We start from the raw sequence: 12,439 nt of genomic DNA, 5'->3' as shown, positions 1-12,439 counted from the left end.
TAACATTAGCTAATATCCTAAAACTCTTAGTTTGAAGTCAAACATGAAAGTCACAATCACTCAGAGAAATATCCATTCATCCATCCATCTTTTCTCTCTTACTCTATCAGGGTCACAGTGGGGCTGGTGCCTATCTCCAGCAGTCTAGGCAACATGCAAACTCCATGCAGAAAGACCCCGGGCTAGAAATCAAACCTGTGAACTTCTTTTTGCAAGGAAACAGCACTAAAAACTGCATTACCGTGCAATAATAATAAGGCACAATACAAAAACAAAGACAAATAATTCATTAAAATCAATACAATCTCAACAGCACAGCAATTAAAAAATGTTTAACTCATTATAGACTTTATAAAAAAAATAAAAACAAAACTAAGACACTGTAAACCTTTTCAAATCTAAAGCATTTTCTTTTGTACACATTTCCTACTTTTTTTTAACTTTTCCTGCTGGTCCTTCTAGTTTCAGTCTTTCAGTATTCTGGTCCAGGTTTTAGCGCGTGCCTTTCCGGCCAGAGAGATGGATCTGACTTCTTCCCTGACTTGCAGATTTTTACCAGAAGAATTGTTATGATGCAGAGCAAGATGATGACAGTTACTGCAAATATTGCTATCCAAGTATTAGCCATGCATTCTGAACCAGCCAGAGCTTTGGCATCCCCTGTAAAAAAAAAAAAAAAGGTAATAAAAAACATGTTTCAACATAAGTGATTGCAACATCCCTAAAGAGGAAAGTAGCTGGAAGGTGAAGAGAGCTTACCTTCAGCACCAACAGTTATGTTCATTTTACCAGACCTTTCCACTGCAAGTTTTCTCCACCCATAAGCAAGAGAGTAAACCCACTCTTCTACTTCACAGAAATACAAGCCACTGTTTCTAGGCTTAGTATTTGAAACTTTAAGGTTGAATTGACCAGGTAGGGGGTGGCCATACATCACAGCAACATCCTCAACGCCGACTTGTAAGGTTGAATTTCTGTAAGCTGTAAACATGGGTGTAGCTTCAGTGCCTCTCTGCCAAAACCATTTGACCTGGAACTGGGAGTCATTGCTGGATTGTTGGGTGATATGGCAGGGAATGGAAAATTCCTCTGCAATGCTTATATTCTTCACTGTCTCTATGTTTTGAATGGACAATTGTGCTTCTGTAAAAAAAAAAAAAACACAAATACATACAAAATAAAAAAAAACTGAAACATGGGATTCAACAACATCTGAATGAGGCAAAGAATCAATAAGCAAAACTTAACAAGCTAGAGAAAAAGGCAAATATGGAAATTAACTGAAATAAGTGCAACAGAAGATATGGTAAAGGAGAAAATAAACGTAAAATAATAAGGGGCAGTGAGCAGATCTTGCTTTTATTAGGATAACAATACAAAGACAGAAAGTGTTAGGTGCAAGGGTAAGAAAAAAAGCTGCCATCCTGCAGACACCAACTGCACTTATAACATGGCAAATTAGGGGATGACACTTACTACTTTGGCTTTGAGAACTTTATCATAACCTAGACATATAGCCATTATGTATTTCTAGAGAACAGAGCTAATGTCTCTATTATCTAGCTAAATGTATTAACATATTCCAGGAAAAATCCACACTAGCTTAAAAACAACCCAAATCACATTAAATTGTTGCATGAATTTGTATACAGCTCTTTTTTTCTTCAAAACCACTATGTATATTTTTCTAAACTGCTTCATTCGAATCAACTAACTGATTTCAAATATTTCCAGAAGCCAAGAAGCCCAGCTCAGAAAGAGCTGCAGAGATCCGTAGCTTATGTGGGAGAATCCCTTATTAGCTTAGCATCTTACAAACTGGAAATTTTGGAGGAGTCTCCACGGGAAATCAGTCAGTAGAAATCTAGAGGTAGGTGTTGAAGTCTGATTAGGGCAAAATGCAACTTTTTATGCAAAATGCTGTGACAGAAAACTACAACTGCACATCACACTGAGCACACCCTCTTCACTGTGAAACATTGTAGTGGCAGCATCAAGCTGAGGGAATTATGTTATTCAGCAGTCATGTAGAAATGCAAAAAAAGATAAATGGGAAATTGAATTCAGGTAAATTCAGATAAATTCTGGAAAGAAACCGGAAAAACACTGTAAAAGACTTGGGTGGATATTCTTCTACAGTCCCTAACAATTAGACATAGCAATTAAAGAATGTCTTAGGTAAGATATTATTAGAAAGACCAAGACTTATCTCAATAGGGATCTTTGACACATAGTAAGAAAGTAGATTTACAGTTACTTCTAGTATGTTTGTACTTAAACTAATTTAAAGAAATGTATAAAGCTATGAATATGGATTTTTCGGGGGTAAGGAGTTTTTATCTAATATAAGGCAAATAGCTAGGAAAAGACAGAAGCAAAACTGAAAAGACATTCAAATCAAGCATTATATGATAATGTTAATCAAAATGAGAATTTTTCAATGAAAAAAAAAAAGAAATTTACCAGGCTCAGTAACGTCTAGGGTTGTGTTTGAATTTTTTTCTGAGAGTAAATAGCACTCTCCCAGTGGATTTTGTAGATACTCAGCCACGTTGCACACATAAACTCCTTTGTCTGACATTCTGGCTTGTCTGATAGTTAGCTCAAAGTTAGGGCCCGAAGTGCGGCCCATGCTGATGCGTTGCTGGTGACTCTCCTCAATCTCTGGCCCAAAAGTAACGAGAGCATTTTGATCTGAGCTCAAAATTCTTTTACTTCCAGTTTCTTGTTGGAGGTCCCAGGTGACGGCATATAGAGAAGACTGAGATGTTGCTGAGGTAACTTTACAAACAATTTGTATATCAGTGTTGATGCGTTGCATAATGGTTGGCTTAGATGATAGGGCAAGCTTGCTTTCTATAAGAGGGAGAGAAAAATATGTAATAAAAAGTCAACTGTAGAAAGAATAATAGAAAATAAGTAAAATAGCGTTATGTAGCATGTCAAATATCTGCATTACCTGGATTATTGACTTGCACCTTCAGGGGGTTGGATGGAAGAAGCTTTTTGTATACATTATCCAGGAAAACTGACACCCTACACTGGTAAGTTCCTGCCTCCTTGTGGCTTGCACCAAGGATTTTAAGATAGTACATGACAGAGTCCCTTTGTTTGTTCACCTCCACTTGGTAACGGTGCTGGTTTCCGGACCAGCTGATGGAACCATTTGACAAAACCAGGATGGTATTTAAGTTAGAGTCATCTGTCTGTTGACTCCAAGTCAGAGTAATTGGCATACTTGGAATTTCAAAAACCTTGCACATTAAATCTAAGTTCTTTCCTACAGTCACGGTGGGTTCTCGACTCTTCAGTGACGCTTTGACCAGGGTCTCTAAAATAGCAAGAAAAATCATATTTACATTAAATTCATTGTTTTTTTAGACCAATACTTCAGGATTTTTCATTTCACTTTAATGTAAAAAAGCTTCTGATTCAGCTGATTTTGTGTGTGACCAGCTGGCTTGAGTTGTTATGAAATGTTTCTGCGTATTATTCAGAAAGCTAATGTCCTCTTTCTTTTCTTCAGCCTTCAGGCATGGCTCATGATTTGTAAAAAGCTAAGTTATACTCTTTAACTTCCAGGAAACCTAATTAGATGCCTTTGTTTGGTACACTGCAAAAAATTTTAAGCTCAGTAAGTAATTTATTTCTTAAAATAAGCGCATTTTTTCTTGAATTAAGTAGACAAGTAAGACACTTTACCAATGGAACAAGACAATTTACAATTAAAATAAGAAAAAAAATGCATCATCTTATTTCAAGTGCATGATATCTAATTATCTTATAATAGGAGTAAAAATACTCATTCCATTGGCAAATCCTCTTATTTACCTGCTCAAATTAAGAGTAAATACACTTAATTTAAGACATTTTTACTCATTTTTAGATCATTTTTGCAGTGCATTATCGGCGGTCAAGACAAAAATACAATGTTTTAAAAAATAAGTCTCAATCTTTGCACATGGCTTCTGGTTTAACCAACTGTGGTCAATCTTTTTATAATCGCTATGGGTTCTTTAGCCCCTTCTCCTTAGAGGTGAGTATTGGCATGAGTGTTGCGATTCGATACATGTCGCGATACTTGGGTCACGATATGATATTATCACGATATTGCAGTATCACTATATATTGCCATATTTTCCTCAGCTATCAAAATTAAATGATGAGATAAAACAGTAGCCTATTTCCCACACCCCTACTTCTCCTAATGCAGTTTGGGGTAAAATTCATGTTGTCCATCTCTTTGCTTCCTTGGCCAATCCTTTTAATTTCTCCCCATCCAGAGACAAACTGCTAATCACATCCCTAGCCAATCAGTGAATAGCAGTTTATTCATGTGACATTGGGGCTCTGTTTGCCGCTGTTCAGCCCTGCCTCAGAGCAGATACCAAAACATAGGACACAACCAAAGTGCATTTGAAACTTCTGTTAAAATTGGGAGAAATAGGTCAGAGAAATTTTCCTCTGTGTAACATTGTATTTTTTTTTTCTAAACAGGAAGCTAGAGATTATTAGACAAAGGGTACTAAACACTGATAAACTGCCAATGCAAATTAAAAATCCCCAAATATTTTAGTTCCTTCTTTTTGGTATTATTGGGTTAATAATCATTTTTGCGACATGCATATAAGATTTGCTTCCAAAAATAAATCAACCGATATTTGTTGAAACTAGTATTTAGCTACAGTTTTTTCTCATCACTTTTATCACAATTTCTTTAAGGATTCACAAGTATCACAGAGTATTATGCCTTTAAAACACTCAACTACAATTGGAAAAAAAATCAGTAGGTTAATCACTAAACAAACATGCATATCTTACCAATAGGAGTCACAGTCACATTGGCACGTTGAGAGTGGCTTTGAGTTTTGCCGTTGGTTTGCGTTTCAGTGACAACACACTCGTAGATACCTGAATCCAACGGTCTCGCTTCATCCATCTCAAAGACAAAGCTTTGTGTTGCTGGACGTGTCACTCTCACCTTACGAGTCACAAAAGCTTCTGTTTTTTCTATGACACCATTCTGACTCAGACTAATGATGGTGGTGAATAAAGGGGACTGCGTCTGCATGAGCTTGCGTTGCCAGGAGACAGAGAGCCGGCCTTTGATCCCCTCCACCTTACAGATGAGGCTCAGTTTCTCTCCTTCGGAAACTTTTTGCTTCAAGTTTTGCATTTTGACTAAAAGCCCACTTTCTGTAAGCAGATAAGTCAGCAGACATTAATGGGTTTGACAAGATGATGATAGAAGGCAAAATGTTATCAATATTATTATCAGCTACCTCTAATCATCACAGATCTTTCTTACAAAAGTATTCATCGCCCCTGAACAATTTTGAATTTTAAAGCGAATCATTTACTTAATCAAACTGGGTTTCATATAATTGAACTGCACATAGTAAAAGGCGTTTATGAATTGAAAGGAAAACAACATGGTTTTAAAATCTTGAAAATAATTTTTTTGTACTGTAAGTCTGGAAGGTTATAGTCATACCAACTTTGCACATCTACTGACTGCAATGTTTGTCTTTTTTGGAAAATAACTGCAATAAATAACAGAGAATCTGAGAGTAAGGCCATTCTTAACTCTTGCCACAATTTTCTTACATCAGATTTCGATCTGGACTCTGAATAAGCCACCGTGTTTGGCTTTGTGTCTAGAGCGGTTAACCTACTGGATCCAGAACCCTTGCTCCAGTTTTAAGTAACTTTAAAACAACAACTTTAAAATGTCAGTGGTGGTCTAATCTGACCAGAGCACTCTTTGTTACATGTTTACTATGCTTTTTTACGTAGGGGAAGGGAGTTAACTGGGAAAGCAAACCACTTAAGATTTCTTTTTGTAAAAACAGAATATTTGAAACCATGCATCCACTTCAAAATCGACTATTGCATTGTATTCCAATGTAAATAAACACAATAATTCATTAAAGTAAGTTGTTTTATGCAAGAAAAGTACAGTCTGAAAGGGTGTGAATACATTTGTAAGTCACTATAGGAATTTGTAATCATATACTGTACTGTAAAGTTGTATTTAAGACGGTGTGTGTGCATTTTCCATGAACCTGGAGTTGAGATTGTGATATCCAGTGGTTGGGAGTTCTGAGCTGCTCCTTGTTGAAAGTTTCCGTCCTCACTCCTCTCTTCCGACCATGCCCTGCAGATATAACTCCCTCCATCTGTAGTTTTCACAGGCTGTACTTTTAGTTGGTAGTGTCCGTTCCCAATCCGGGTCACTCTTAATTCCCCATCTCTCTCTCTGTCACTGTATTCCTCACTCACAGTCAGAATGCCTGTAGGGCCAATCCGTGCCAGCTCATATTCTTTCCACACCCATGCTACAGAAAAGAGCCGTGTGGCGAGGTTCTGTGCGTTGATCCTGCAGGACAGTGTAAGTACCTGCCCCTCCTGCAGTGCGTTCTGTGCAGAAAGACTCACATCCAAAGATGACGTGTCTGTAACCACTATGTAGAGTAAAAGAAAAAATATACCAAGTACTTCTTGTCAATAATCCACAAAAGTGTGCTGATTTCACAACATGCCATCTAATTCAGTGCCTCATATAAGTAATTTAAATTATTGTTTCCTCTTACCTTTAGCTTTGACTGTAAGAGATATTTCCTCTGCATCCTTTTGAGCGATCCTGTACCAGGAACGATCAGGATCTTGAATCCACTCCTGGGCTTGGCAGTAAATTTTACCCTGGTCTGACAGCTCCAGCTCAGCTATCTTAAGCGTGTATGTGGCCTCCCCTATTTTATCTAACCTGATGGCTTTGTTTCTGTAGCGTTGCTCAAAGCCCTGACCAGGAGTAAGCTGGAAATCTTTATCCAAAGAAATGATAGGTTCAGCATCTTCGGCCCCATCTTTACGGAGATACCAGCCGAGAGACAGATGGACGTGCTGGATGGTGTTGGTGGAGGCATGGCAGGTTAAAGTGAGAGCTTCTCCTTCGGTAAAACTCAATGAGGAAGGAGAGTCGCTAGATGTAACACTTAAGGAGTTGTCAATCACTGTGGAAATTAAAGAAGGTAAAGATTGCAGCTTTTAAATTTTATAAGCATACCTCAATAAGCATCTAAAAGGATAATCAGTTACCTTTAACAACTGATTTTGCAGTGTAGGATCCAATAAGTGGACTTCCTGGATCTAGTACGGTGCATTCATATTCCCCATCATCCTCCTTGAGTAAGTTTTTTATTTCAAATATGATTGAGCATGGACCAGAGCGTATGAGGTTAATATCATTTCTCTCGATGCGACGCATAAAACGATTATAACTAAAATGTTCATCTGAGGAGCTAATAACATTCATCTCTCTTCCAGGGATGCCAGTTAGCTTCGTGCGGATTTCAAAACCTTTTTCAGAATTGGGGTTGGAGAAGCCACTGGCATTGCAGAACATGGAGAGCCGAGAGCCAACTACACGATACAGAGGTCCAGTCTGGATCTCAGTCGTCACTTTGGCCTCTGTGTGGCAAAGGAGACAAAACACAGATGGTAATGGATAACAGCTGATAAAAGGTTTACCATAGCTTAGATGTTATGCAATGATGATACCTTTTAGTAATATATACATTTAACATGCAGAGAAGACAAGGTAAAAACATCCTTTGGATTTTTTAATAATGGTGAAGTAAAAATAGTATGATTCAGGTTTTTGGAAAATATATCTTGAAAATTGTTTGTTTTATTTGCCCCTTGACTCTAACACCATGAAATCTAGCAACTGTCCTTTTTAGGAAAGAATAATCTTTGCAGTATTTGACTTTAGTTGAAATATATCTGTTCTGTAGAAGCATCATTGGTTTGGAAGAGAACATGATAGAACAAACCGGGGCATTTAAAAAAGGAGAAAAGCAGACAGCTCAGACGTAAATTTGTAATGTTTGTAATAAAAAACAATAAAAAACAACCAAAACTGGGAAGATTTACAGTATGGCCGACCAAGAGACGGTCGGCCATATATGGTAAACTGATTAAATTAAAGTAAGACTTGAAAACCTAACAGTCTCAGCTGTAGCTTCCTGACAGAGGCTGCATCACCAATGAACGCTCTGCTCCAAACCAACCACTAATTTATTCATTTCCACTTTGCTGCTGCAAGCTGTTACTATATTATTTTAATTCTCTTTGCACAATATTTTACATCACTTTCATTGTGTCAATTTGGCTTCTTTGTTCACTATAGTATTAAATGTAGATTATTGTTATTATTTATTTCTAACAATTTTAACTGGGCTGTAAGCCTTTTCTTTAAGGTGTGGTCATATAGAATATAATATCAAGTCTAATACTTCTGCTACTACAAACAATAATAACTTTCACAGTAATTGTTATTGTCATTTTATAACCATGAAAGTAGAAATATTTTAATATTATCTTTATGATCAATAATATAAAAATAATAAAAGCTACATTCATTGCAATTCAAATTTAAAAGTACTGAAAGTCTGAAGTTAAAGTATGAAGAGTATGTCATTTTTTTCATTAAAATAAAAATAAAATATTAATTAGATAACAGGAAAAGATTATTGCCGAGGGGGTAATTTGTTTATTAGATCACTTTCCCTGAATGGTCTAATTAAGCAAACTCTTAGCAAAAAGTAGTATACTTGAAGTAAATTCTATCAAGAATACTTAAGTATAAGTTTAGAAAGTATAACGAACAATGTACTGTTTGTGTACTTGAAGTATTACTAAAGTAATACTTCTTCAAACTAAATTGGGACATTTTTAAGTTTACTAAAGTATACTTTTGTAAACAATAAAGTAAACAATAGTATAGTCAAGTACACTTGACTATACTCTTGTTAGGTATATGAAATATAGTTTAAAATAAGTAAACTCTAAGTGCACTGCCTGATTTTAAGTATGAAATTAGTGCACTTTTAGCATACTTGAATAAACTACTTCTTGCTGAGGAAAGCTTTAAAATTGCGACAGAATGTTGCAATATTGGCTATGAAAATGATATAATTGTTATTGAAAGTAATATAAACACATGTTTATAAGTCTTTGGACTCATGATTGTCCCTTTTATCTTTTTTTTGTATAAGTAAATTATCCAAAATAAATCTAGTTAGAGAAATTAAGTTCTGTTAACATGTCCCTAAAAAAAAAATCCACAAGTATATTTTTGAACGGCTCATGAATTGTGGACGGTTTAACTATACGCTCAGGTTGGTGGCACGTAAGAATATAAAAACAAATGTTGTTCTTACCGCATCCTACAGATAAAGCCAGGAAAAGCAGCAAAGTTGGCCTCCAGAGAGAGAACTTCATATTGAACACCTCTGACTCTCGGCAGACACAATCTTGACAGACTGTGCTTCATTCTTCCTGTATGTGTTGTAAGAGGAAATGAAAGGCTGCATCATAGTACATTCACGCCCTTTAGGTAAGGTTTAAAAAAAAAAAAAAAAACAGACACATGCGCAACGCCCAGGTGTAGTTTGCGTAGCTTGAACTGGCTGTTCCTGCAGAACAGCCACTTCCTTTGGTTGAAGAAAAGAAAGACACACGCAAATGTCTTAAGTTAAAGCACCCGCACTTTGTTCTGCAATTATCATTTTTTCACAGTACAGTGTTTAAGAGCTATGTGACTCAATATAACTACCACAACGAAATATAACTTTTTTTCCCCCCAATAATCATCAAGCGCCGACTTGCTCTGCGTTGCTAGGTAACAACCTAAAAACACGTCTGACCTATTTCTCTGCTATAAGTCAGGAGATCAAATCCACCTTTGTGGGAAACATCAATGCAACAACAGTGCAGCCTGGTGGTGAATTAGGACACATACAGGTTTGTCTTATGATCTGTATTCTTTAAGTATCAGTGGATTAGAACTAGACTTTAAAACTATTTGCTAATAAAAATAATTCTGAATTATATCGGTATGTAGAAGAGGTAACATATTATGAGTGTATTCAGTCTTACTGCTCCTGCATTTGTTAGTTAGGATCAATTGCTTTCATTAATAAATTTTTTCTATTTTTTTATTTATTTATTTTATAAATTCATTCATTAAAAGAAAACAGCATAATAAAACCTGTGCAGGTGCAGAAAGAAATAAAAAATGTATAATATCTTAACGTATATCTGAATGTACATGTCTGAATGTAAAGATTTAAATGTATATATATTTAAGGTACTAGCTATATATAGAAAGGACTTTTTTATTAGATTAGAAATCAAATATAGTAGTGGAGTTCTGCTGTGTAAACATCTGCAATGATAAACCAGAATTGTAGAATATAGTCAATAAAGTTGATTTAAGAGTTTCCATATATTTATTTAGCTAGGTTTTCACAAATTTTTTCGTACATGCATTATTTATAGCTGCATTTGCAACAATTGAACTCAAATGATAGAAGCAAAAATTTGGTTTGTTAGGTAGTCAAAAAATTGTATTGGATAACTACAGCCTGAGAGGTTGTAATATAAAAACGCCTTCGCTAGTGTGGAGGAGACAAGAGGGGGGATAAGATCTAGGCTGCTTGAGGTCCAATGGGATGGCTGCATTATAATAATCAAAATGAAAAAAAAATGTATGCAAAAAATATAACCCAATTTATGTAAATGTATTTCTTATAAATAATTACTTAAATGTATAACTTCATTATTCATAATAAACTAAGATACAGAGTTATCTATTGAAATATAAAAAAATATCAAATTTCTGGAACAAATTTGCAGTAATAGGTTGACTGATCTTTTCTACTTTGACTTAAGCATTAGGCAAAACAGACAATATTGCCTTATATTACTTTATTGATAGACTCTTTTGATTGTTTGTTTGTTTATCAGGTAATATTCCTCTAGAACAACACAATCTAACAGAATCAGGGCCTCTGCACTATTGCAATCTGCCTTCTAATTTTATGTATTTACTTAAACAAAAAAAGAATGCATACTTCAATACTACTATGATTCTTTTTTTTTTTTTCTTTACATACTGTCCTTTTACTCCCTTTAAATATGCTTTTTAAAGAGTTCAGTTGTTGCTTTGGACCGCGGACTTCGATATGAGTCATTTGGAAACCAAAGTCAAATTCCTCATTTGTCAGCACAAACAATGACCATAAGAGCTAAACCACCAAAAATTTACTTGAAATCTGTAAAGTGGGAATGTGAGATATTATTACCTGGCTGCTGTTCCTTTTTGTTATTTTTGCTGCATTGGTAAGTTGAAGGAGCAATGGCAGCCTCGTGATTAGTGCATAGAGCTTGGAATCTTGAGGTTCTGAGTTAAAGCCCCACTCCCACAGACTGCCACTCTGCTTCTCTGAGCAAGATCCTTAAGCCCACACTGCTCCCCATGCACCCAACAATGGCAGCCCACTAAACCCCAAGAGGATGGGTTAAAAGCAGAGATAAATTTCTCTAATGTGAGATCCAGATAAGGTTGAATAATTAACAATGACATTGTATCCTCTCGTATATCGAGAGGCACAACAGTGCTCTGCCTTGTAGGAGGGATTTCTCTTATATTATATATTCTTAATTGCTTTTATGACACCAGAAGCCCTAAATGCTTCAATTGCTTTTTCTTTTTTATCATTGGTTACCCTAATCTTGATCTTTTTTTAAATTAAGAGTTGTTGTATAAATAACGGCCACAGTGAAAGTTTACTTCTACTTTCAGTATCAGTGTAATCAAAAGCTGAACTTGTACATAAGTCATGTCAAGTTTTACTTTCGTTGCTATTTAGATCCAGCAATATTAAATTTGTAAGTTAACACATATTGCATATTGACTATTTGTGATTGGAAATGGTAAATTCTAATCAAACTATTTTTCTTCTTATGTTCCTGTACATATTATAGCTTCATATGATTAGTAATATATCAATTGCTAGTGCTACATTTTCAAGTTTGCTCTCTAAACCATTGTTTTTTTTAGGTATGCATTGTCTAAGTCTAATAAAAATTTTGCAAAAATATTATTTAGGTCTTATATCCTCCACCAGAAAGGAGAACATTAGGGGATTTTACACAAGGGTTCATTTTTGGTTATGACAGGTTGCCATAAAGTTAAGCACAGATATATAAAAATCTTTACTGAATTTATAAGCAGCATCTATTCGTTTTAGTTGTCAGTTTTTAGCTATCAAGAAGACTGAGAAGGTGAACCAAACAAGAGAAAAACAAATTATTAGACTTCCCTAAACATTCATTTCATCAATTGTTAGCTGTTTATTGGTTTCCTTTAAAGTTATTTTACTTTGCTGAGGCTTTGGATGGTTTTAAATTTGTTTCATTTTTGCTTTGTTTCTTTTTTTCTTGCAAAAAGTGGAATATTGGGTAAATTAGGGGAAATCTACTCAGCTTAATAGAAGAGGAAGTGTTGAGAAACAGCATATGAATCTTCCTCACAGAACAGGAATAGGAAGTATGATGAGGACAGACGAAAAAAAAAAAAACGAATTCTCAT

The 12,439-nt window shown here is 35.4% G+C and overlaps 1 protein-coding gene across 1 annotated transcript; it reads right to left on the bottom strand.

Annotated features, from left to right (window-relative positions):
• Window positions 1-430: 430 nt before the first annotated feature.
• Window positions 431-9,383, bottom strand: LOC119788800 (immunoglobulin superfamily member 2-like). Its single transcript, XM_038293443.1, has 9 exons — window positions 9,225-9,383; window positions 7,099-7,470; window positions 6,594-7,013; window positions 6,066-6,464; window positions 4,822-5,196; window positions 2,960-3,331; window positions 2,464-2,856; window positions 760-1,143; window positions 431-660 (listed from the first exon to the last, which is right to left on the bottom strand). The coding sequence occupies exons 1-9, from the start codon at window positions 9,283-9,285 to the stop codon at window positions 473-475; spliced, it is 2,964 nt and encodes a 987-aa protein (XP_038149371.1). The 5' UTR covers window positions 9,286-9,383; the 3' UTR covers window positions 431-472.
• Between the last annotated feature and the right edge of the window lie 3,056 nt (window positions 9,384-12,439).

The sequence above is a fragment of the Cyprinodon tularosa genome, unplaced genomic scaffold, assembly GCF_016077235.1.
Source record: "Cyprinodon tularosa strain WSP-4 unplaced genomic scaffold, ASM1607723v1 ctg326, whole genome shotgun sequence".
NCBI lineage: Eukaryota > Metazoa > Chordata > Actinopteri > Cyprinodontiformes > Cyprinodontidae > Cyprinodon > Cyprinodon tularosa.
This window is presented reverse-complemented; position numbering and strand designations above follow the sequence as displayed.

Excerpts from the sequence above, each read along its gene's own strand:
- LOC119788800 (XM_038293443.1), bottom strand. The coding sequence starts at position 9,285 with ATGAAGTTCTCTCTCTGGAGGCCAACTTTGCTGCTTTTCCTGGCTTTA. Across the intron at positions 7,014-7,098 it reads TGCAAAATCAGTTGTTAAAG|TGATTGACAACTCCTTAAGT; the intron begins GTAACTGATTAT and ends TAATTTCCACAG. Across the intron at positions 2,857-2,959 it reads GGTGCAAGTCAATAATCCAG|AAAGCAAGCTTGCCCTATCA; the intron begins GTAATGCAGATA and ends TCCCTCTTATAG.